The sequence below is a fragment of the Herpailurus yagouaroundi genome, unplaced genomic scaffold, assembly GCF_014898765.1.
Source record: "Herpailurus yagouaroundi ecotype Mexico unplaced genomic scaffold, PumYag 77, whole genome shotgun sequence".
Lineage (NCBI taxonomy): Eukaryota > Metazoa > Chordata > Mammalia > Carnivora > Felidae > Herpailurus > Herpailurus yagouaroundi.
In genome coordinates, this window is record NW_024412388.1 from 17,534,961 (window position 1) to 17,560,933 (window position 25,973).

Sequence of the window (25,973 nt, forward strand, 5' to 3'; positions counted from 1 at the left end):
ACATCTTTTTTTATGTTCCCTTGTCTTTGCTAATGTCCCAGGCTTTCACCTCCTCCAGGAAGCCCTCCCTAATGTCCACCCTCCTAACTCCTAAAATGCGTATCACTGCAACCATCACATTATCTGTGACTATATTTTTATGCATTTGTGTCTCATGAACATCCTGGGGATGGGGACCATTCTTATTTACTTCTGTCTCCTCCGTGCCTAGCACATAGCAGGTATTCAATAACCCATAGATAACCATATCTATGTACAAAATATTAATGCTTACATGTTAGTGTCTAAGAAAACTCTATGAAAAAAGGCTCTTGAACTGGGCCTTAAGGAAGAAGCAGGCACCTGCTCAGCTGAAATGGAGGGAAGGGCATGCTGGGTGAAGTGAACAGTATGTATAAAGACCCAGCAGAGGAAAAACATGTTTTCAGGATCTAAGAAGTCCAGTGTGGCAATGGGTAGTGGGATGGAGTGGCCAGTGAGGTGAAAAGGGAGGGTAAGCCACTAGTAATGTTGTAAATGGACATTCATGCCAAGTGAAGGGACCCTGAGGGCAGGGAGGAGCCATCCATTAAGTAGGAGTGACACGATCAGAACTGCATGTTAGGGGCGCCTGGGTGGCTCAGTTGGTTAAACATCTGACTTCGGCTCAGGGCATGATCTCACGGTTCATGAGTTCAAGTCTGGCACCGGGCTCACTGCTGTCAGCACAGAGCCTGCTTTGGATCCTCTGTCTCCCTCTCTCTCTGTCCTTCCCCTGCTCTCTTCTCTCTTTCCCAAAAATAAATAAACATTAAAAAAAAAAAAAAACCTGCATTAAAAATTTTTTTTCAATGTTTATTTATTTTTGAAAGACAGAGACAGAGCATGAGTAGGGAAGGGGCAGAGAGAGAGGGAGACACAGAATTCAAAGCAGGCTCCAGGCTCGGATCTGTCAGCACAGAGCCCGACGCGGGGCTCGAAACCACGGACCGTGAGATCATGACTTGGGCCGAAGTCGGACGCCCAATCGACTGAGCCACCCAGGCGCCCCAAAACCCTGCATTTTAGAAGGAACTCTCTGGGGGTGGTAGAGGGCACGAGTACTCAAACTTCAGCTGCATTAGAATCACCTGAAGGGTACGGGGGCGCCTGGGTGGCGCAGTCGGTTAAGCGTCCGACTTCAGCCTGGTCACGATCTCACGGTCCGTGAGTTCGAGCCCCGCGTCGGGCTCTGGGCTGATGGCTCAGAGCCTGGAGCCTGCTTCCGATTCTGTGACTCCCTCTCTCTCTGCCCCTCCCCCCTTCATGCTCTGTCTCTCTCTGTCCCAAAAATAAATAAACGTTGAAAAAAAAAATTAAAAAAAAAAAAAAAAAAAGAATCACCTGAAGGGTTCACTATGTTACAGATTCTGGGTCCCGCCCTGAGTTTCAGAAGGTCTGGCGCAGAACCTGAGAATATGCATTTCACACAAGTTCTCAGGTAATGCCGGATCAGAGGACCACACTTTGAGAACCACTTATAGGATGGGACGGAGAAGAATGGGTAGCAGTGAGAAGATGAACGGAGCTGTCCAAATAGTCCAATGAGAGGTGACGGACCCAGAGCAGGGGAGATGTTCACATTTTAGATCTGGGTGCTAACTTTTCAGTGTCTTAGTGGTGACATGTCAGGCATGGTAAGAAGCCAATGTGGGAAAGGGAGGCTGCTTCTGGGGAGAAATCAGCCAGGTGGTCAGGATAGTCCCCAGACTCACACTTGGTAATGACCTTCAGAAAACACAAGAATCAAGGTGTCCAGAGTTGCCATTTAATGCCCAATTATCACAACACAAGGAGGTTTACATGGTGCTCATCAAGGCAGGACCCAGGGAAAAACCAGACCAGAGGGAAGTGACCTGTACAGAGTCCCAGCACGGGGACCGAGTTCTCTTGGGCCTAATTACCCTCGAGACACACGTGCCATAGTCAAGGCTTCTTCACTCACCCAGGAGCCAGCAGGCTGGCTGGGCTTCTGGTCACCAAGGGTCCTCGTGGGAGAATGGTGTCCCAGGATGAGGTGGGGACCCTGGGACATGAGGAGAACCAGAAAGCTGTTTGCAAACAACCCCAAAAGGCTTTCACTTCAAATGCACTAAAGCCACACGATGCTCAGATGTGCGAACACCCCAACGATTTTACTGAAAACTACATGCTGTGCAGAACTGAGGCTGAGAAAACTTGGGGAGGGAAAAGAAAGTCAAAACCATCCCAGAACCAGCTTTCTGAGCTTCACCACCCCCCACAGCTACACCAGTCCAACCACAGCACTGCTGTGGAGAAGGGACACCACACTGATCTAATGAACACTTTTCATGGGAAGGGACATGGGAGCATGTCCCTGGTTTTAAGAAATCTCTTTGAATCTCCAACTCTACCGCACAACTTAATGCTACCGAGTTCCCTGGAGCCCCCGAACCTTTGGTGCCCCTGGGGACACAGGTGACTTGTGGGCTGCCGATGGAGCTGGGGAAACATCCTGACAGCAATAACATATCTCAGAAAGAGGCTAGGTCTCAAGGTTACATGTGGCCCCTAAAGGAAATTCCAGCCAAAATGCATTCTTAAAGCACCTGACGGAACTCGAGAGGTTTCAAGTGTCACTGGCAAGAAACAGGCATGAGCTTGTGTCCCTCCCAACCCCCCTGCCCCTAGCCGGAGGCTTGGCCTAGGCGGTCCGGCCCCGGGGGCCAGGCAGGGTGTGGAGGGGATAGCACAGGACAGGGGCAGCTGCTCAGGGTACAGGCCATGGGCCCAAGGGGCAGCCCGTCTGTCCAGCACTATGGCTGGGAATTTGGGGAATGAGCTTGAATTCTGGCCAGACTTTGCCATTAAAAATCATTCCCGGTGGGTCCTGCAAGCCTCTTCTCCCCTTTGTCTGCTTTAATTCCAGGAGAACACTCTAGACAGAGCCAAAGGCATGGAAGTCAAACGTCTCTGTCTTCAGAGATGGGGCACGGCTAAATGGCAGCCCAGAGATCTCAAATCAGCAAGGTCATCTCTGGCCCCACATGCCCCCAACCAGATTCCATGCAACACTCCCTCCCCCTGCCCAAGGGCCAGGGTAGTCCCTTGACCCTGGACATACTGGGCTTCAAGACAGGCTTCTGACGAGCCAGCCCCCTGTGAGTATCTGGGGAGCTTCTGCAAAGCATACAAAATTAGCCCTGTTCACAGCACGAGGCATCTGTGACCTGTTGACCACTCCTGAGAGGGCAGTTAGGGGCCTGGGAAGTTGAGAAAAAGACAAGGCAAGACTGTCCCCACGTGGGCATTAGCTCCCATCAGACCCCCATGTCCAAACAAGTCTACCTCCCAAACTTCAGATGCCAGCTTCTGGTCGGCTCAAGAGCAATCCCGTGAGGCCAACTTCATATTTAAAACCAACTTAATGCTACAAACTCAAAAAAAGAAAAACAAAAGTGCTGCCCAGCTGAGCCCCTGAGGAAACCTAGCTCCCTGAGGGTGGGTGGTGGGCCTTTCAGACCACCGTCCCTGGCTGCCTCGCTCCAGAGGGCACAGCCTTGGTTCAGCCCAGAGCAGCCCCACCCCAGGTTGAGTGGGGAGGAGAGCTGATCCCCCCACACCCAAGCGGGCTCCAGAGAGACCTTGGGATGGTCAAGCCATTGTGGGGGCTTGAGAGAGGAGGGCAAGAGACCTTCTCAGGACCCTACGCCTGAAGAGTTAACGTACACCCATCGCCCCACTAGCTGCCAAGGTCTGGTGTGCACTTAAGACTGCTTCCTGTCAGCCCTTCGGCATTCCTGTGACAAAAGGAGGCAAAAGGCCACCAAGTCCTGGTCACCTCTGTCCTTGGCTGGGGGGGGGGGGGGAGGGGCGTGGCGGGGAGAGGGAGGTCTTTCTGTGTGAGAGCTGGTGGGGAGAGGAGGTCCTTAGAGAATGACTGCCTCCAACAAACAAAAAAATCCTTCCAGGGAAGGGGGAGACTATACCAGCAGCGACCAGAGGGGGTGCTTTCTGGCATTTTCTTGTTCTCATCCCACCTGTCTCTTTGGGGGGGCTGCCAGTCCCTCCCAGGTCCTCACTGGAAGACAGCACCTGTCCCAAGCGAGAGGCAGAAATAGAGGAAGGGTGCCCTCGGCGCCTTCCATGTCCCTGTCCGTGTTTCCCCGGGAGCTCTTCTGTGCCGACTCCCTGCAAGGTTGATTTTCATGTCCTGAGGGAGAGGTAGGGGATTCCATAGGAAGTAGGTTTCCGGAACTGGAGCCTCGATGCCGCCTACCCTGGGGTGGCTCCCTGCCACCATCTCTGGGACAGAGGAGACCAGGAATCCAAGGCTGGCGCCTCAGCTGGAGATGCCAGGCCACCACATACTAGAATCACGAGGCCTAAGTGCAAGTAGCGTTCTAGCAGACGGGACGGCCCCCCAGAGACCCAGCCCACTGATGTGGGGAAACTGGGGAGTTGGCCTGGGGCTCTGGACGCCCTGGCTTGCCCTTGGACAGTGGACAGCTCCGGGCCTGTCTTGAGAAGTCTTACTAGAAACTGGAATGATCTCCCTGCTAAAAACTCAGGGAAGACAAACAAACAAAACTCAACCTGAAATAAATACAAAGGCATTAAGTGCTTCTTGATAAATTCAGGGTCCTAATTCCCCCTCAAAAAGGGGGGGGGGGGGCGGGGCCCTTTCCCTGGACCTGGTTGCCTCACCTGTGGCTCTTCGCATGAGAGGTCAGAGGTCAGAAGCCGGATGGGCCTTCCGGGCTCAGCTTCCATTAGGAAGGAGGGGACCCAACCTCTGATACGCTCCTCACCTGAATCCCCTACATGGCCCCCCGAGACAGCTTCGGCCGGCTGGGGGTAAGAAAGGAGAAAAGGAGACCCCCGCACCCTGAGGACGGCACCTTGTGTCCCACGTCCCTGTGCGGGCAGAGGGCCTGCCAGTCTGTGAGGAGGTAGAGACAGGGGCGGGCTGCCGGGGGCAGTCAGGGCCACTCAGTTAATCAGCAGGTCCCCGAGGTCATAGGAGTCGAAGAGGTCGCTGATGCCCTCGCCCCCGTCCAGGCCCCACAGGTAGTCGTCCTGGTCCAAAGGTGGGGAGAAGCTGATCAGGGGGGAGCTGCACGGCAGGGTGGGGGACAGGAACTGGTCCTCGGTCTGCTGCAGAAGTGGGTGTGGCAGCTCCAGCATGCTGTCGGTGGCCTCCAGGGGCACAAGTGGCAGTGGTGGTGGTGGAGGCGCCGGCAGCTGCAGGGCCTGCTGGGGAGTCAGCGCTGGTCCTGGAGACGAACAGACAAAGGTCATACCCGGGCCGGTTGCCCCAAAGAGTCTGGTCAGACCTCGGAGCACAAGAATAGCCCTCCCGTCCTCTAGACGACCGTGCGCCCTTCTCCCTGTGTACCTTCCTGGTACCGCTCTAGCCACCGCCCTCATTCTCCTACCCTCCCTCCCCTCCTCTCCGAGGAGATGGGATTTCCAGCTCTCGAAACCCCACCCTCTCAGGGCTCCTGGCTGGCTCAGTCAGTAGAGCGCACGACCCTTGACTCTCGATCTTGGTGTTATAAGTTCGAGCCCCGCGTTGGGTGTAGAGATTACTTAAAAATAAAAATCTTACAGAACCAAAAACAAAACCCCAAAACCCCTACCCCCTCTCACCATCAAGTTCCTGGCCCCTGAAACCACATTCTCTGTTTCTTGCATCACCAATCTCTCTCTCTCTCTCTCTCTCTCCCAGATCATTCCCATCATCGCACAGACACGCTAATGACTCCTATCTTTAAAAAGCAGCCTCCCCGGCCTCATGACTCTCTCCAATTCCCAGCCCAGCTTGTCGCTCCTTTTCATAGCAAAATTTCTCAGCAATTGCCTGTGCTTACCCTCTACCCCCTCCAAATGTATTCTCTACCTGCCCGCCACTCTTCACTCTTCCACTGAGGTCTGTCCCCACCACGCCACTGAACCAGTGACCTCACGTTGCCGAACCAATGGTCTTATTTGACCTTCCAGCAGAATCTGGTGCCGTTATTCACACCCTTCTGGAAACACCTCTTCACTTGGCTCTAATAGACTAGAGTCTCCTGGTTTTCTTCTAACTCCTTGGCTACTTCTCCTGTCCCCTTTGCTCTGTATCCTCCTCTTCCTAACTTCTAAGCCCTCAGTGCCCCAGGGCTCCAGCCTCAGACTCCCCTCTCTGGCTGCACCTCTCCTCGGGTGACCTCAGTTGCCCCTTGGCTTTCAATCCCGCTCCCAGTAGACGCGTCTGGCACAGACTTCGCCCCCGAGCTCTCGGCTCCTGCAACGCCTCTGCTTAGAGAACCGAGGTACCCCAGAACTTAGCACGTCAAAAACCAAACACTCCTGGTCTTCCCCCCTCAGTGAATGGACCACCACCCACTCAGATGCCTAAGCCAAAAGGCCCAAGAGTTGCACGTAGTCCCGCCATTTCCCTAGCACCCAGCCCGGCAGCGAGATGGGTCATTTCCACAACTGAATGAATTCTGCCAGTTCCACGAGGCCTCCTTTACCAGTCAGCTTGCCTCGACCCTTGAAGTCTGTGTTCTAGCTTAAAAAGGGCTGGCGGAGGGGGTGGGGGGTGGCGCCTGGCGGGCTCAGTCGGTTAAGTGTCCAACTTTGGCTCAGGTCATTATCTCACAGTTTGTGGGTTCGAGCCCCACGTCGGTCTCTGTGCTGACAGCTCGGAGCCCGGAGCCTGCTTGGGATTCTGTGTCTCCCTCTTCTCTCTTTGCCCCTCGCCAGCTCGTGCTCTCTCTCTCTCTCTCTCTCAAAAATGAATAAAAATTTAAAAAAAAATTTTTTTTTTAATGGGAATTGGAGCGCCTGGATGGCTCAGTTGCTTAAGCGTCCACCTCTTGATTTCAGCTCAGATCACGGTCTCATGGTTTCTGAATTCAAGTGCCACATCGGACTCCACACTGGTAGCACAGAGCCTGCTTAGGATTCTCTCTCTCTCTCTCTCTCTCTCTCTCTCTGCCCCTCCCCCTCTCCTTTCTCTCTCTCAAAATAAATAAGTAAGCATTAAAAAAAAAATTTTTTTTTAAATGGCTGGGAATAAAATCCAAGTTCAACCAGTGCCAAGAAGGCCCTACGTGATCTGGCCCCTGCCTGCCTTTCTACTCCCTCTGTCCCAGCCTCGCTCCACTCACACTCAGCCTCTCCAGCCACACTGGCCCCAGTTATTTTCCAGCACACCAGGTGCATTTCCACCCAGAGGCAAAAAGGTGACTTCTTATACAGGGATGAGGAATAGGGCACCAGAACCCGCCCCCCCCCCAAATATATCCTGATACCCAGAATCTCCGTTTGAGCCATGACTTAACCCCCAACCACGCATTCCTTGGAAAATACAGCTGTGGTTTGTCAGCCTGCCTGATCCTGTGTGTCTATGGGCAAGCGACTTAATGTGCATGAGCCTCTGTTTCCTCACCTCTAAAATGGGGATGATTATACCCACCTCCCAGGGTTGTTGAGAGGATTCGATGATAAGTGAAGTAGAGGGCAGCTTGTCTGAGTGCTGCCCTGGCCAATGGTAAGAAGAACTGTGCTTTACCAAGGGCTTACCCTGGCTGGCTGGGTTCCCAGGAAGAGGTGTGTTTGACCTCCTCGGACACTCAGGTGGCCCCAAAGGAGGCAATATCGTGACCCCTATTTACAGATGAGGAAACTGAGGCTCAAAGAAGTCAATTAAACATACCTGAATGGGAAAAAAAATGGAATATTTTTTAGCGTGTTGCAGAGGCCTGCAGGGAGGTGTTCTAGCAAAAGGCCTGGTTCAGGAGGAGGGGGAGGACCTGGGCTCGGACCCCAGCCCCGCCCACCCCACCAGGTGAAGCCCCTGTTTTCTTCGAGAGGAAGAATAAGGCTCCAGCAAGCAGGAACGAGACAACGTGCGTGAAAGCCTCCGCTGGGCCTTGCTCTCCTGCACGGTTATCACCCCCCAGAGGGAGCCGTTCTTTACATGTGGGCCTCCGCGCACTCCGACGGCTCAGACTCACTCCTCTATCTCCAAACCGCACAGAGTAGGCACCCGGTTCGTGTAAGCTTTTTCAAAAATCGCATTCACGCTGTGTCACTTTCTGTAAACCGTCCAGGAATCGTGAGGGAGTTTTAAGTGTCCCAGTTTTTAGAGACGTGAGAACGGGGGCTCCAAGGGGCCACAGTGACTCGCCTACAGTCACCAAGTCACAGCAGGTGAGGTGCAGACTCAAGCCCGAGTCTCTCAGAGTCATCTCCTGTGCTACAGCTACATCTAGGTTGACCTCAGAATGTCAGAGGTAGGGAAATGTCAGAGACCACCCTCGTCCAAAGCCCTTCCGTTACAGACGAGGGAAACTGAGGCCCCAAAGGGTTAGTGATTCCCCTGCACGACACCAGAACCTGGGTGCCAAGACCGTAGTGGCCTCCTCTTTGGATATGGACCCTGGTGCTCAGACCTCAAAATGACTCTGCTTCAGGCCAGAACACGGAGTGTGTGTATGCGCGTGCGTGCAGGCACGTATACCTTCCAGAAACCAACCCCCCCCCCACACCCTTCGGCAAGGATGTCGCCAAGAGACCACGTGGCCAGGGTGGTTTCTGGGCTGGCTCCACCACCAACTGCCCTGTCAGCTTCTACTCCTTCTGGGAGCACAGCTGATCTGTAAAACTGAGGCAAAAACCTCGCCCTCGCTTATGTTGGAGGGTCCCCCGCCTCTGCCCCAAGTCTCAGAGGACATCTGAAGCGAAAGTAGTTCTAACTCAGGAGAGGTGCGCCCATGTTGACAGTGAAGTGAGAAAGCAGAGCGAGGGAGGAGAGAGCACAGGGTGGGGCACAGGTCTGGAGTGGGAGATAGACACTGGGAGGTGCCCAGAGGGACAGATGGCTGGTGCCGGGAGAAGCCCGGATCCCCAGACCAGACCAGGACACAGGAGAGATCAGCTGGGGGTCTGGGCTCTTGTCCAAGCTCTGCCGCTAACCTCTGTGTCACCTTAGGGAAGTCACTTGCCCTCTCTGCGCTTCAGTTTATTCATGTGTAAAATGAAGGGCTGAGTTATATCATCGCCCAGCAAACTTCTGCAAAGGACCGGATAGTATTCTAGGATTTGCAGAACACTTACAATCTCTGTCACACAGTCACCTTCTTCCTCTCCCCCAACTCTTCAAAAATGTGAAAACCATTCTTAGCTCATGGGCTGCTTAAAAACAGGCCAGATTTGGCCTGCAGGCAATAGTTTGTGAACCCTTGCGTTAAAGAAATGGAAGGGGCGCCTGGGTGGCTTGGTCAGTTAAGTGTCTGACTTCGGCTCAGGTCATGATCTCCCGCTCCGTGAGTTCGAGCCCCGCGTCGGGCTCTGTGCTGACAGCTCATAGCCTGGAGCCTGTTTCAGATTCTGTGTCTCCCTCTCTCTCTGCCCCTCCCCTGTTCATGCTCTGTCTCTCTCTGTCTCAAAAATAAATAAACGTTAAAAAAAAAATTAAAAAAAAAAAAAGAAATGGAATCCATGTCTGTGTTCTGTGGACACCCCACCAAGCCTCCTCCGTCAGACCGGCTTGAGCTCTGGCTTCTTTATAAATTTTTTTTTTTTTCAACGTTTATTTATTTTGGAGACAGAGAGAGACAGAGCATGAACGGGGGAGAGGCAGAGAGAGAGGGAGACACAGAATCGGAAACAGGCTCCAGGCTCTGAGCCATCAGCCCAGAGCCCGACGCGGGGCTTGAACTCACGGACCGCGAGATCGTGACCTGGCTGAAGTCGGACGCTTAACCGACTGCGCCACCCAGGCGCCCCTGAGCTCTGGCTTCTTTAAACACCAGGTTCTACTTAAGGGAATTCTGCTGCTAAGAAAACAGAAAGTTGAACACTGGCCTCCACAACCTGAAAGGATCTGTCAGTCTGACCTGATGTGTGATCCCAGTAAAGGGCATAAACCGTCCTGAAGGAAGGGCCTTCCCGGGCTCCCATTTCTACTCCTTCCAGACTCCTTCCCTGGGACTTCTCCTGCCTCTTTGCTCATGACTCAACTCATGCTACTTCCTGTCAGGTATAGCCAGCTTTTTTTTAGCCGTACAGCGACCTCCCAGCCAGGGGTGAGCCTCTCTAGTCAGGAACCCCTTCCTCGATTTGTTCTGAGCCTCGTGGGGAGAGGCCTGGGAGAGGACATGGGGAGAGTCACATCACCTCTATGCCTCAGTTTATTTATCTCTAAACTGGGGACAAGAACACCTACCTCAACAATGGCTGTGAAAAGTAACGTGATAATAGATGTACCTGATATAGTCATGGTTTAAAAAAATCTTAGTCATGGGGCGCCTGGGCGGCTCAGTCCATTAAGTCTCCGACTTTGGCTCAGGTCATGATCTCACAGTTTGTGAGTTCGAGCCCCAGGTCAGGCTCTGTGCTGACAGCTCTGAGCCTGGAGCCTGCTTTGGATTCTGTGTGTGTGTGTCTCTCTCTCTCTCTCTCTCAAAAATAAACATTAAAAATTTTTAATAGAAAAATTAAAAATCTTAATTATAACAAAAAAATAATAAAATAAATAAAAGATAAAAATAATTAATTAATTTTCCAAACTCCCAGGGGCACCTGGGTGGCCCAGTTGGTTAAGCATCTGACTCTTGATTTCGGCTCAGGTCGTGAGTCTCCCAGTTGTAAGATCGAGTCCCATGTCAGGCTCTGTGCTGACAGCACGGAGCCTGCTTGGGATTCTCTCTCTCCCTCTCTCTCTCTGCCCCTCCCCTGCTCATGCTTTCTCTCTCTCTCTCAAAATAAATAGATTGGGGCGCCTGGGTGGCGCAGTCGGTTAGGCGTCCGACTTCAGCCAGGTCACGATCTCGCGGTCCGTGAGTTCGAGCCCCGCGTCAGGCTCTGGGCTGATGGCTCAGAGCCTGGAGCCTTTTCCGATTCTGTGTCTCCCTCTCTCTCTGCCCCTCCCCCGTTCATGCTCTGTCTCTCTCTGTCCCAAAAATAAATAAACGTTGAAAAAAAAATAATAAATAAATAAATAAATAAATAGATAATTAATTAATTAATTAATTTTTAAAAATCTTAGTTGAGCCTTCCTTCAAACATCTGTAGTTCCCATTCACTGAGGGCTTACTGAGTGCCAGGGGCTTTGTCGTTAGTAGTCACCACGGAAGTGTGGTACCAGCCCTAGTGGCAGTAATAACGACGAAAATAGTTAGGCGTTACTGCCTGGTGCTGTTCTAAGTGCTTCGCCTGTATTATTTCCTCTGATTCTCACACCCTATTAAGTAGATCTTGTTAGTTACTATGCCCAACTGACAGATGAGGAAATTGAAGCAAAGAGAGGTTAAATGACTTGCCCAAGGTCACATCGCTGGTAACTGGAAGTGCTGGTATTCAGACCCAGGACCCCTCTGGCCCAGAGCAGCATTAGCCTCCCCATTGGGACAAGAACACGCATGTGCTCTATAAAGTGTGACGTGCAGGGGCGCCTGGGTGGCGCAGTCGGTTAAGCGTCCGACTTCAGCCGGGTTACGATCTCGCAGTCCGTGGGTTCGAGCCCCCGCGTCAGGCTCTGGGCTGATGGCTCGGAGCCTGGAGCCTGTTTCCGATTCTGTGTCTCCCTCTCTCTCTCTGCCCCTCCCCCGTTCATGCTCTGTCTCTCTCTGTCCCAAAAATAAATAAAAAAAATTGAAAAAAAAATTTTTTTTAAAAAAATAAAGTGTGACATGCAAACACACAAGCAGGGGAGAAGGACTGTACCCCTCTTCGCCGCCCAACAAATGTTGACATGGAAGAGGAAACGCTAAGGCTGCTTGCTCTCCCCACCTCCTGTCCCTCTGGACAGAGGGTCCTACCTGGAGATGCCATGGGTTCTGTCATCCCAGGGTCAGTGCTGCTGCTGGGCTGGGTGGAGTCAGGGATGGGGCCGAGGGGGGAGGCGGAGGGGAAGGGCTCCTTGGTCGGACTGTCCGGCTCCTGCACCTCCTCTGGGCACAGGTAGACTTCGATGGGTCCCTGCGTGCTCTTCAGATATATCTGCAGGTTCTCCTGGAGGAAGAAGAGAAGCCGGGTCATGGCTCTGGGCAGCTGGGCACTGACTCATGGGTCGGGGTGGGGTGTATGGATGGACACCCACGGCTCCCGCCATCCACGTGAGCCAGCGCAACTCCTGAGCTTGGTGCTGACGCCTGCCCTGTCTGACCTGTGGTGGGCATCTGCTCTTGCTGCCTGTCCGGTCCCCAGGTCCCCTTTTTTAGGGAGAATATCTTGATTTTCCTTTGGGCAGCCACTCCTCTCCAACTCATGTACTTTGGGGGGACAGAACCCTTCCGCACTCCAATGCGTGAGCTTGGGGTACAGGCTGGGAAAGTCACCGTGATGGTGACTGGCTCAGGGTAGCGCACGACTCAGGTCAGTCCAGGAGCATCGGACCCAGGACTCGTGGGAAACGGAAGCTCCCTTCCCACTGGGGCCATAGAGCTGGTTATCATGAAAACTAGCTTTGCCACCAGAAAAGGGGAGCCTGCCTTAATGGAAGCACAAAGAATGGCAGAGAAAGATGGAGAGCATGGGGCGAACTGAAAGTCACAGTTTGAGCTCCTGCATCTAGCCTTGCCTGCAATCCCCAAGTCTTTCCTCTGGACCTGTCACTTGCTTCCCCTTAGTCCCCTCGACCCCCAACTTAAGCCATTTGGACTTGGCCTTCTGTTACTTATAACAAAGCATCTTGATAACTTGGCCTTCCCGCCCCTGCTTCTTCCCTCCATGATTAACTGCACACATGCTATTCCGACAGGCCTCCACCCGGTGCACCTGCACTGCCCTCTGCCCACCCGTTTCCCCTGACAACTTCTGTTCATGCTTTAGGACCCAATTAACCTGTAGCCATCTGTGGACTCTTCCTCCAACTGTCCTTTCTCTGGGCACCTGGAGTCTATAAATGGCAGGATAACTGTTTGCTTGGGTCTTTTTCTCACTAGGTCCCGAGCTGCTCCAAGACAGAGGTGGGGCCTCCTTTATCTTAATGTCTTTCCATTAAACAAATTATTTCTTGAGCGTTTATTATGTGTCCAGCTCTGGGCTGGGGGGGTACCACAGGAGTGCGGCATGCTTCTGTGAAGCAGAACACAATCACAGAATCACCAATCACCCAGCAAATGGAGGTCAAGTGTGGTAGAAAAGCACAGGTAGTAATGAAATCTGGGGGGGGGGGGGGGGGGGTAATCAGGGAAGGCTTCCTTGAAGAAGTGATGTTTGAGTTGAGACCAGTAGGATGAACAGTAGTAAACCAGGCAGAGAAAGAAACGAGCATTTCAGCTGGAGGGAACAGCCTGGGTGAAGGTCTTACAATGGGGACGAGCTTAGTGTGGCGGGGAAGCTGTAGGTAAGTCAGTGTGGCTGAAGCAAAGACACCATGGGGCAGCATGTGAGAAGAGGCTGGTGAGGTCAAAGCACAGAGGACCTCATAAGGAAGTATTAAGAATTTCTGGTCTTTAACCTCGCCAGACACAGTTAGCAGGAAAGGATTACTATGAGCACTAACACCAAGGTGTATGGGCACATGTGTGCGTACGCCCAGAAATGTTGGGGGCCGTGGGATGCAGAAAGAGACCAGGAACGGAGATTTTCTCGGGCCAGCATCTGATGCCTGTTGCCCTTTCCAGCTTCTGCCATTTCTGCCCCCAGCTCGGGGACCACTGATCTTGTAATGGGTACCAGAACGGACCTGGGAAGCTTGGGGTCAGGCAGCACCAGGGACAGAGCATACAGAGCAGCCTGGGACCCTCCTAACCCTGCTCTCCACCAAATGCTTCCCTCTCACCTCGCTCCTGTCGGGCACTTCCAGTCTTGTCTGAGGAGGGGCCTTGACAACGATCACTGTCTGCTCCTTGAAGCTTCCAACAGCACGGATGTCCTGGTAAGTCACATAGGCCAGTGTAGGGGCAGGAGAGTCAAGAGAAGTAGCTGGTCACAATTCAAACCCCCGGCCTGCCAGCCTAAGCCTCTGGACATCTCTTTCTCAGTCCGTCTACAGCTTAGAAATAACCAAACACCATAACCTGTTCTTCTACTATCATAGGCTACCCCGCATCCCTTTTGAAAACAAACAGGAGTATAAATCATTTCTTAATGCTGCCTCATAATGGTTTTTTATGTAACGACTTCATCTCAGACTGTATCATTAGCTCTGAGACAGGAGGGCTCCGTCTTATTTCTTTATGTTTCTCACAATGCCTAGAATCCTTCCAAAAACACAAAGTCAGATCCAAAGACCAATTAGATGGTAGAACCATCTGACTGGGAAAAGTGTATGAAAAGCCTTAGCAAAGCCCATGCTTATAGTGTCAGTCCTAGGAATCCAACCTAAGGAAAGAAGTAAAAAATATAGGAAAATGTTCTCTATACAAAAATATTCATCACAATGCTGCTTTATAAAAGCAGAAATCTCAAATCAATCTAAGTGTTGACTCTAGGCCTTAACAAACCAGAATGTGGTCTGAGTAGGACATTCTCAAATCATCCTGAACAGGAGGTTAAATCCTATGAGACTGCTGTTTTGCAGAAAATGGTCCAATAGCAACAAGTTCATGGATCAAGCAAATAGTTAGGAAGGATTTGTAACAACATAAAAACAGTCTATGGTGATAGAAAGCAGGATATAAAATGTTACATATGGGGCACCTGGGTGGTTCAGTCAGTAAAGTGTCAGACTTCAGCTCAGGTCATGATCTTGCGATTCGTGAGTTTGAGCCCCACATCCGGCTCCTTGCTGGCTGTATGGAGCCTGCTTAGGATTCTCTCTCTCTCTTTCCCTCTCTCTCTGCCCCTCTCAAAAATAAATACTTAAAAAAAAAAGTTATGTAGGGGCACCTGGGTGGCTAGGTCAGTTAGGTGCCCAACTTCAGCTCAGGTCATGATCTCGCTGTTGGTGGGTTCGAGCCCCACATCGGGCTCTGTGCTGACGGCTCAGAGCCCGGAGCTTGCCCGGGATTCTGTGTCTCCCTCTCTCTCTGCCCCTCCCCCACTCGCACTCTGTCTGTCTCTTGAAAATAAATAAATGTTAAAAAAATATTTTTAAAATTATGTATATCAGGCACACACTACATTTAATAACCCGTGCCCTTGTGTATGTATAGTTAAGAAACAATGGCTACATGAAGGGGGCACCTAGTTCTCTTCTCCATTTTCCAGATTTAAGGAACTGGACTTACTTTTATAAGGAGAGTAACTTCGATAGGCTCGTGAGGACAGGCCACCAAAGAAGGAAGAAACAGATATGCCAGCCCCCGAGGCTGAATTAGGCCTTGCAGGGAGGTGCTGCCTCAACTCCGATAAGGCCCTGCTCCCTGACCTCTTCCCCCCACCAAACAGGATATCTCTTGTTGGCCTTGTCCTCGGTCAGGTGCTTGAAGCTCAGAGAGCAGGTCTGGATGAGCTGGTCCAAGGCCTGCTCCGTGCTCATCAGCTCCTTCAGCTCCTGCCCCAGCTGCTGCCGCTTCCCAGGTCGGGTCGGGTCTTCAAACATTCCCCTGCCTCTGGGAACAGAGCAGTCCCCCAGTGTCAGTCTCAGCGCACATCCAGGAGCCCCAACCCCAGGGCGGCTGTGCAGACCTGAACAGGCGGTGCAAAACCCCAGGATGGGGCCACTCACACGGTCTACAACGGCGCCCCCTGGGTTGTGCAGATCAGGGGCCCTGCCTAGCTCCCGGGGAGCTGCTGGGAACTGGAAGTTGAGGTCTGAGGGTTGGGCTAGGGAAAAGAAACAAATCAAGCCTCACCCCACTTTGGGGGGCTGTCAATGCCTATACCCCCCCCCCGCCTCCCCAAACGCCTTGCCTGGGTTCCCTCAGGGTCGTGGCAGGGGCTGCAGGTCCGCTCTGCTCTCTGTAGGAGGAAAGGAGCCTGGCGGACTCCTACCTCAGAGCTGCAAGGAGTGTGGGTGGCTACAGCCCAGCTCCCAGGGGACTTTCCTAAGCTGGAAGAGGGGAATCTTTGGGATCCCAACTCAAGAGGATCTGGGTCCTCTCTTGGGCCTTTGCGTGTCCTAGAAACCATTCTCCACGCTGCCCCAACCTGCTTTCCCAATATATTCCCAGCATATACATCTGTCCTTCCACCTCCCTCTTAAATACATTGGCCCTGCTCCCGGCAGGTATGTGAGCCTATTGGACGCCGCCCTGAGCTCCAGCCCCGACACACCCACTGCATACGGTGCACCCCGCACCTTCACCCGCAGCACGTGCACCCACTGGTGCCATCGGCCCCAGCCCAGGCACTCACACCCACTGGATGTTGTTCTTGGCCTTCTTACGGATGAGCTGGATGCCCTCCAGCACGTTGGTGATGTCATAGATGCGCCGCTTCTGCACGTCCAGCACCTCAGCCGCCCAGTTCAGGTCCAGGACGCCATCCTTGGACTCGCTCAAGAGGTAAATGAACTTCTTGGTGAGGAGCCCCAGCGACGTGTCATACCGAGTCTTCTCTCCAGGGGACTTGGGGGCTAAGAGGAAAGGGGCCCAGTCACAACCTCATCCTTTGATCTGGACCCGTTAAGTACCAACCTTCGCATGAGGGCCGGAGCAACCACTCTCCAGTTTACAGAGCACTGTGAGGCAGGAGGTCGTTCGCCACCACCATCCAGGCAGGGACCCTGATGCCTAGAGAGGACACGTGACTTGTCTGAGGTCTCACAGTCGGGGGCAGGGGCGCAACTGGAAACCAAGCATCCTAACTCCTAGTTCACAGCCCCTTTCCATTAGAGCTTAGGGCAGCCCTAGAAACACCACCTCCATCAACACCAACAAATAGTTATCGTGTGTTGGTCACCGTTCTAAGCAACTTTCCATAAACCACAAATTTAATCCTTGCAACACCCTCTCAGGCTGTTGCCTGAGAGGCATCCCATCTTACAGGTGAGTACACTTCAGAACAGACAGGTGAAGTAACTTGCTCAGCTCAGTCGGCTAGAAAGTGACAAAGCTGATTTAAATCCGGGCAGTCCGGCTGCAGTCTTCCTCCTTAACCATCACCCTATCCCGCCAGCTAGGTCAGGAATCGAGGATTATGGTAGGGAGAGAATAATGGGCTGGGATTCGAGAACACGTGTATAGATTTGCTTTTTCTTTCCATGTGCAGCCCAATGATTATCTGAAAGGAATCAGCCCTATACTATCACACGGGGCAGGCGCATGAAAAAAGATGCTTTCTTAATGAGGTGGATGTCCCAAGACCACATCTCAGCTGCAGCATCTTAAACCACAAGAAGACTTCTGCAAATTTAGTGACTTGCAAGTCATATAGCAAGCTAGTGGCCAAACTAGTTTTGGAAACTGAGTTTTAGAGAGTCTCAGATTCCTCCGGAAGGGGACTTTAGAATCCCCTAACACACAGATGGCAAGCATTTGGCACACGGGCTGTTTCTGTCAGGTTTTGCACCCTTGACAGACATTGCTGACTGATCAGTGCACTTAGTACCTTTCAATAAAATGATCCCCGCAGCCTCTACCAATCAAAGGGAGAGCAAACTTTATTGCTATTCCTGATCTCGATGTGTTTCATTTTATAGATGAGACAACTAACGCTCACAAGAGGAGTGATTAGTCAGATCAGGGCAGAACCTTGTCCAGACCCCCAAATTCCTTTTTTTTTTTTTCATTAAAAATTTTTTTAATGTTTATTTATTCATTTTTCTGAGAGAGAAAGGGAGAGAGAGAGAGAGGGAGAGAGAGTGTGAACAGGAGAGGGGCAGAGAGAGAGACAGGGAGACACAGAATCCGCAGCAGCCTATGGGCTCTGAGCTGTCAGCACAGAGCCCGATGCAGGGCTCGAACCCATGAACCATGAGATCATGATCTGAGCCGAAGTTGGACACCTGACGCTTAACCGACTGAACTACCCAGGTGCCCCAAGATCCCCAAATTCCTGCCCCTCTTGTTTCCCACCCGGTCACATAACTTCTTCATTAGGTCTCTGACCCCACCCCCCCAAATTACTGTTCCTCTCTAACATAGTTTCTAAAACTCCAGCTGGAACCAGGATATTGACTGAAAATACCAGCAGGCAGAGGCAGAAATTCCCTGCAGCTTAACTTTAGGAAGGCACCACCCGGGCAGCCCCTGGATCTTAAAAATCTCTGAGGCCACGCGGGTTAGACCAACCCAAGTTTCACTTCCCTTTGAGTCATTCATTTAGCCCTCTGCATGTGGGAGAAAGACCCTGGATTCTCTCTTTTAGAAAAGATCAGACTGCAGGAAATGTAAAATTTTTTTTAATAGTAAGCTCCCACGTAAAACGCTGGTCATCACGTTCAGGTCACGAGAGCGGTGTGCGGTGTGGGAGAAGCAGTGCTAGCTTGGCTTTGAGTCCTGACCCCACTCACCAGCAGTGTGACCTTGGGTAAGTCGCTCAAGCTCTGCGTCTCAAGTTGCCTCATCACTGAGAGGGGGACAGAGCTACCTACTGGCAGGGTCCCGTGACACAACCCAGAGGAAACTACTTTGTAAACTGGGAAGTGTGCTACAAATATCACTCCAGATGATTCGGGCAGGGCTGCTGCCCTCTGCCCTTACCCATCCCCCATCCGGGGCCCGCCCTTAGATGCCCAATCGGCAAGGCTTACTTTTGGGGCTGGGGAGGCCGTCCAGTCTAATGCACTTCCCCTTAGGGGTCCGGAATTCAGGGACTGCTGGCTTCCCGATCCCCTCCAGGTCCAGCTTCCTTTTGGCCTTGAAGAGAGGAGAGAGAGACAGGGTTTGAGCATCATTCTTCCTTCAGCCTTTCCCCAAGTTGGGGCCAAAGAATGGAGGCCACCAGCAGCTACTTTCTGTGCCTCAGTTTACCACCAGTCCTGGTGAAAACATCATTGCACTTGGTGAGGAAATAGGAGGGACTCAAAAAGTGAGTTTTCATGGGAAGGAAATCCTATTTTTTTCTTTACCTTTTTTTTTTTTTTTTTTTTAGATTTTATTATTTAAGTAATCTCTACACCCAACATGGGGCTCGAACCCACAATGCTGAGATCAAGTCACGTCACATGCTCCACAGACCGAGCCAGCCAGGTGCCGCAGGGAGTCCTATTTTCTGAAGAGCACACAACACTCCCATTCTGAGGTCCATGCTCCTGAAGACTATGGAAGCCAGTCCAGCCGAGAGCCCGGGGTTCCTTAATAACAGGCCCCAAGGTCACTTCTATCGGCACCATGCCCAGAGGATGATGCGGGGAGGAAGGAGTGGGTAGGACCTAAACCACACCAGGCTGGGGAGAGCCTCCCGCCTCACCAAGTGCAAAAGCAGCTGGCCCAGCCTGCCCTGGTGCCCATCACAGCCCCACAGCTGGCTCTTATCAGGGTGGGGCTGGGCATCCGCCCAGGCCCAGGGGACTTCCTGGCTCAGTGCCACACCCCAGGGAGGTGCCCACATCGGGAAGCAGAGCAAACATTCCCCACCCCCCATGTTTGGGCTCCGGCTCAAGGGCCCCAGGGCCTCCTGAATAGACTCCATTTGCCATTCTTTGCTGAGAGGGGCAGACAATGAATCCTTCCCCTGCTTCTCAAGGACGAACAGCTGAGGTCCCCCTGCTCCCCCTGCCTGTTCCCGCCAAGCTTGGGAAACACCTGCTGGGGAAATCAAACCACAGACCCGTCTGCTCTTCTCCACCCCACTGCCACCAGGCCCCAATTAGGCCCAGAAGCTGCACTGGCCCGGAAGGGGCCTCTCTCCTGGTTAGGGCTGGGCAGGGGCAGGGCTAGGGCACTAGGGCACGGGGGCATAAGCCAGCCTGGACTTGAATCTCCCGGCTCCTTCAGAGACTCACCGTGTCTGTGTGTGACTTGGGGATGTACTCTGCATCTAGGAGCCTCAGTTTCCTCCTTGGTAAAATGAGGCAGAAATCACCTACCTTGTGGGATGATTATAAGGAATCGAGGAGCTAACTCCTGCAAAGTGCTCACCCTGTGACTCAGACACAGTAGGTGTTCAGAAAACGCAGAGTCCCCTCTCTGAAATCCAGGCTTGGCCTCTTCCTTGACACACCCTTCTGGGGGCCACTGAACCCATTTCCTTCCTCTCCCTCTCCCCCCAACCGCCCAGACACCCCTAAGCTGGTCAGGACAGAGAAGCCTATTTTAACCTTTGACAGTGAGGTCATGCTCGGCAGGGCTGAGACTAACTGCTGCTGAGCACAGCTGGGCTGACAGGTGTCGGAGGTGGTGACAGCTCTTCCTGCTATCAGTTTCCCTCCCCGCTCCTGCCTCCTCCAGGAAGCCTTCCCGGACTGATTTCAGGAGACCTGCTCCTGGGTTTGAGGAGCCTGGATACGATGCCACTCTCTTCCACCCCTACCCAGACCTGGACGCGATCCAAACACTTCCCTGCTCATTCCTCTTGAAGTCTCTCTGGGATATTCTTTTTCTAACCTTTCAGCTGGTGAGATCCTAGATCCTAGGGAATGTAACCCATCTTGTCTCTAGAGAAAGGCCCAGTCACTCACTGAGACCTTCCACATGCCCTGGGCTGGGCCCCAACCTTCATCACCTCACTGAGTCTCCCCAGCACCACCAACCCCCATTTAACAGCTGAAGTAAGCAGGACCTGGTGAGCTCCAAGGCCTTTATCAATCCTGATTGAGGTTGTCCATCCCAGCACCCTCAAGAAGGAATGCCAAGGGCAAGGAGGGGAAGGGAAGCCAAGCTGAGTTCTACCTGAGGCAAAGGTGGGGCAGCCCAGAGTCTCCCCAACCCCATCCACCTCCCCCACCCAACAGGAGCCAGGCCCTGCTGAGTTCACAGGACACTTGAGGAAGAATCTCACCACCTACAAGGCGGGGAGAAGGAAGGAAGGACCTTGAACAGAGTACCTGCACTGGGCCTATCACGTGCTCATCGGTTCTGCAACATCAGTATTGGCAATCCCTCTTGGCAGACGAGAAATGGAGGCTCAGAGAGGGTGAGACGCATGCCCAAGGTCACACAGACAAAGGGCAGAGCCAGAGTTTGAACCTGGGATTGTCTGACGCCAAAGCCACATACCAGGCTGCCTCAGCTGTGTCCCACACACATCCCCCCAGAATTTGCTGGAATTTGAGCCAAGGCCCGGCTGTGCCCACCTGCCCCCATTATTTTATACACCCACACCAGTTCCCTCCCTTCTCTTACTCTCCCTCACCCTTATGCTGTACTCCAAGTGTTCCTAAGCAGTAAAATGTCCCTCATCCAAGGACATCTCCCTGACACCTTGGGGCACTGCCCAGAGAAAAGTCAGCCCATAGATGGGCCTGGGCCTGCAGAACAGAGGCAGCAGAGGACAAGCCCAGGAAGATGAGGGCCAAGGGGGCCCTGAGCACAAACCTTGGAGTCAGGCCCATCTGGGTTCCCATCTAGGCCTCCCCCCTTCTCAGCTGGGTGAGCTCATCAAGACAGTCGACCTCTTGAGCCCCACCTGTAAAATGGGGATAATCTGCTCCCCCACGGCTGGGGACTCAGCAACAGTGCAGCAAAGCGCTTCGCTCGCACAAGGAAGCGGCTATCACTAAAACACGAGGGGCACCAGCAAGGAGAAAGACAGTTCAGAGGTAAGCTGGAAAGAGACGGAGATGTGCCAAGGGCAAAGGCCAGCCTGCTCGAACCTGGACCCTCGTAGGCAGCCCCTTCGGTTGTTTCCTAAAGGCCTGATCAGGATCCGAGCTCCCCTGCCAACCCCAAAGGACAAAAGCGAAGCTCCTTCCTCAGGCGGCTCCAGTAGTGAGAGGGTCCGAGACCACCTGGCACAACCCCACCATGGGCAGCGAGGTGAGGAAGCTGGGGCTCGAAGGAGGGGAGCTGACTTGCCCGAGGGCACACACGGGCCGGAGCCAGGGTTCTCCCAAGCCCCAAGTCCTCATTTAGACGGCGGGGGTAGGAACAAGCGTTCCAGATCCCAGCTCTGCCACTCGGTAGCCTACATCTCCTCCTCTGACCTGGCTTGTATGGTTGTTCCTTAAAATGTCCGTTTGCTTTCATGGCTCTCAGAGGGAATTTGGAAAACGTAGACAAATTAAAAGGAAGGAGAACTGTGCACAGAACCCCACCCTCTTCACGGATTCCCGCGGGAATGAGACAGAACAGCGTGATGTGCCCGGCCGGAGGAGGGACGCCACGGAGGAGCACCGCAAGCCTTCCCCAGAGGGTGCTGGAAAGAGCCCTGGACAGGAAGTGAGAAGACCAGGGCTCAGGGCTTCGTTCTGCCATTGAACTTGGTTGCCGCCCCTGAGGTCCTTTTAAACAGCAGCTCCTCAACAAATCCTGCTCACCCTGCACTTTGCAACCCGGCCACAAAACAAGCGGCCACACCCAGGGTTGGGTTTGGAGCTCTTCCAGGTCACACCCTGGTAAAATGAGTAAGCAGGGGGCCAAGCCTGCCCACAGGCAGGGGGCCATGGGGCATCCGACAGGAGAGGGGGCTCTGGGCCCGGCAGGCCTTTAGGGCAGTCTGATGCAAGGAGACTCTCCCACCACTTCTTGGCTTGTGACTTGGACAAGTGACTTCACGTCTCTGCTCAGTTTCCTCATCTGTGAGATGCCTCATCCCAGGCATCTTGGCCAAGATAACAATGCGGAGAGTGCCAAGCAGTGCCTGGCACACGAGAGGCGTTCAGTAAAAGAGGGCCATTCTTGCTGTGATCACTGAGCTTCTCTGGGAGGGAGCTACAGACAGATGCACTCGGGCTCCTCTGGGAGGGAAGCAGTTCAAAACCACAGCTGTTACTGAAACTCAGCCACTGAAACTCCGCCTGAGCGCCTGAAAGCAGCTGGCCAGAAGAGACTGCGCCCGCCACAGAGCCCCCTCCCCCGGGGGCACCCAGCTCCTAGGTCAGGCTGCACCGGGGAAAGTTAAGGCTGCAGAGAAGAGACCCAATGATCGCCAGCCTTGGTCATACATCCCCCTGAATGACCTTGGACAGATCACATCCCCACTCTGTGCCTCAGTTTCTCCCCGGGGCTACTAATACCTTCTACTTCACAGGGTAATGCTGAACATAAGACAGATAGCTGGTCTCAAGTTATCTTTGGCTGCTTGACCTACAAAATGGGAGTAACACCCCTGCCTCCTTCCTCCTAGTTAGAAATCACGTGCAGGAAGGGGCTCTGAAAGGTTCAAAGCCTTGAGGATGGGCAAAGCACGATTTCAGTAGCAGGGAGTGGTAGCCACTGACAGGGAGGGCTGGGGGTCCGTGCCTGCTCACTGACACAGGTCTGAGCAGATGTCTCTATGGCAGTGTGGGTGGGGTGGTCTTAGCTCTGTGCCTGAACTTTTTCACCACTCACCGCTAAGTAAGCCTACAGCACCCCCATTTCCCCTCCCTGGAGCCTATTTCCAAAACCCAGGACCTGGAGCTGGAAGTGACCTCAGATAAGTTAGCCCAGCTACCCCATATACACATGCGTTTTCAAGCAAAGGAAATGTAAGCCCAGACTGGTGCCAAGACTGATGCAAGGCCCCACTGAATTAGTGGCAGTCAGGACCAGAAACCAGGTTCCCCACCCCACCCCCAGTACCCCCAGGGCTTTTCCCACCCCACCTACCCCCACCCTATGATTGTTTCCCTTCTCAAGGGCTCCAGGAATTCCACTCCCACAAAACACACCCTGTACCCGGTGCCACACTTTGGGTCCTCCCTGGCAGTGGCCTGGGGCTTGAGAAAGGAACAATCTGAATAGGAAACCCAAGGGGCTGCCCTCAATTTGCACCTGCTACTGGCTGGCTGGGAGGGAAGGCTGGGCCTGGGGGGAGACCTAGGGCAGATAACTGGGAAAGAGTTGGCTGTATGGGAAATTTGGAGTCTGTCCAAGGCAGACTGGACCTGAAACACACCCCCCCCACCCTTGCCCTGTTTTTTTTTTTAAAGTCCCCATTGTCCTTAGGTCAAGCCCTGAACCTGGACAGAACCAGATGCCCAGTACGAGTTTCTGGATCCAGCAATGAATGAATGGTGGCAGTGTTGCCCCCGTGGACTTCCCCAAGGTCACACGGTGCACTGGGGGTGGTGGGTTGGGTCTCCACCATCCCACTCCAGTGCTCATTCCACTCCACTCCAATAGATGAGGTTATTTCACCCCAAATCCGAAAATGAAGGGCTCTTCTGCTCAGGTATGCAGGGCAGTGGGTTGTTCTGGAAGCCGAAAGCTCTCATTTCCCTCCCCAACTCGACCTGCTTCGCTCAAACTGGGTCCCAGGCGCCCCTCCCTCCTTTCCCACACCCGCAAAAGCACAGGGAGAAGCGGTGGGTGGCGGTGGGGAGGTCCCCAGCATTACCGGCAGCCGGCCAGCCGGCACGCATCGCACAGCTTGGCCCTCCGGTCCGTGGGGGGTGGCGTCGAGGCAGGTGCCGGGCGCCGCAGTGGGAGGCACAGTCTGCGGGTACAGCGAGGTGTAGTAGGTGGTGGTGGCCGGGCAGAGCTGGGGGCTGCTGAGACCGGGCGGCCACAGCTCTGTAGGGCTCATCGCGGGCAGTCCCTTCGAGGGCGGCCCGGCGGCTGGAGCCAGGGCCCGGGGCCCTCGCAGCATGGCGAGCACAGCGCCCCCTCCCCAACCGGGCCTGGCGCGCCCTCAGGCACCTGCGGGCTCCGGAGCCCGGGGAGGCTCACTCGGCCGGAGGCATGGCGCGGAGGCCGGGGGAAGCCGCCAATGGACGCCTGTGGGGCAAGGCCGGACCCTCCCCTCCTGGCCCGCGGCCGAGCCGAGCAGCGCTTGGAGATCCCCGCTTAGAGATCGCCCCGCGGCGGCGGCGGCGGCGACACGGCCAGGGGCTGTGCCGCCCCGAGGGCGGCGGCGACCCGGACGGCCCCGCGCCCCAGAAAGGCCTCGGCGCTTGGGGTCCGGCTAGCTCGCGGGAGGGGTCTCCGGGGTCGCCGGGGGCTAGGCGGAGAGGCGATGCGCTCGGACCGGCGAAGGGGGGGGGGCGCGGTTGCACCGACTCCTTCGCGCCTGGCTCTCTAGTCCCCGAGCCTTTCTGTGCCTCTTTTTTTTTCTCCTTTTTTTTTTTTAGCGCCAAACTGCGTGCCGCGAAATTCGGATCTCCCGCGGAAAATGCCGCGCTTTGGTTGGTCGCCGCACCACGCACAGGCTCCACCCCCCGGAAAGGACCGGTCCCCAAGGCTGCGATTGCAACACGAGCTTTGCTGCTTAAAGGGGCCGCCACACCTGCTGTCGCCTGGCGCCCGCTGGCCCTCGCAGCCCGCGAAACAGGTTGGGAGGGTGGGTCCCGTATCGTGCAGAGGCAGCCGGAGCTGCACGGTGGCCCGCTGAGTAATGGGACCGGATTCCGGGGCGGGGGCAGATTTGGGCACGGAGTCCTGTCCTGAGCCCAGACCCAGCAGCGCGTTGCCCAGGCCAAAGGCCTTTTGTTAGTTTGCACGGTTGCTTACTTAGCATATACGCTTTTATATCCTTTTTCTCCCCCGCTAAAATGAAAGCCAGCAACCTGTTTTCTTTCTTGGCAGGGGGCGATGGGTGGAGCCTAACATTTATACCTCTTCATAGGAGGATACTAACATCTGCTGAGTGCCTACAATATGTCAGGCTCCCCGTTAGTTAGATCATTACACGAGTTGTTTTATTTAATTGAATCCAACAATCCTGGGAAGAGGCATGATGGTCTTCGTGGTAAAGATGGAGACACAGAGAGACTCCGTAACTTGCCCAAGCTCACACAGAGATTCACTGATTTGAGAACTGGCAGTCCAATCTGGACAAGGTGCCGGCCCAAGTGGGAGGCACAGTCTGCGGGTACAGAGAGGTGTACCCTTGTTTGTTTCTGAGCCCTTGTTTGTTTCAATATGAGGTTTCTCCTCCACTCTCCCAAGCTGTGTCCTGCCCCATGCCGGCCTGGGTGGGGGCTGGGTCTGGAGTGCGGAGCTCATTCTTGTTCTCGGTTACATTCCCAGAGCCCAATACTCAGTAAATATTTGAACATCGCCGTGTTTCTCCTAAACAATCCTTTGGTCACAAGAGCCTTCCTCTCTCTTTCAAAACTTTCTTTGCTGGTAATCCATTTACAT

General features: G+C 53.8%; 1 protein-coding gene across 1 annotated transcript; it reads right to left on the reverse strand.

Moving 5' to 3' along the window:
- Positions 1-1,764: 1,764 nt before the first annotated feature.
- E2F2 (E2F transcription factor 2) lies at positions 1,765-24,591 on the reverse strand. The gene is made up of 7 exons (XM_040464664.1): positions 24,229-24,591; positions 18,560-18,665; positions 16,222-16,441; positions 15,318-15,476; positions 13,763-13,877; positions 11,796-11,988; positions 1,765-5,255 (listed from the first exon to the last, which is right to left on the reverse strand). The coding sequence occupies exons 1-7, from the start codon at positions 24,478-24,480 to the stop codon at positions 4,972-4,974; spliced, it is 1,329 nt and encodes a 442-aa protein (XP_040320598.1). The 5' UTR covers positions 24,481-24,591; the 3' UTR covers positions 1,765-4,971.
- Between the last annotated feature and the right edge of the window lie 1,382 nt (positions 24,592-25,973).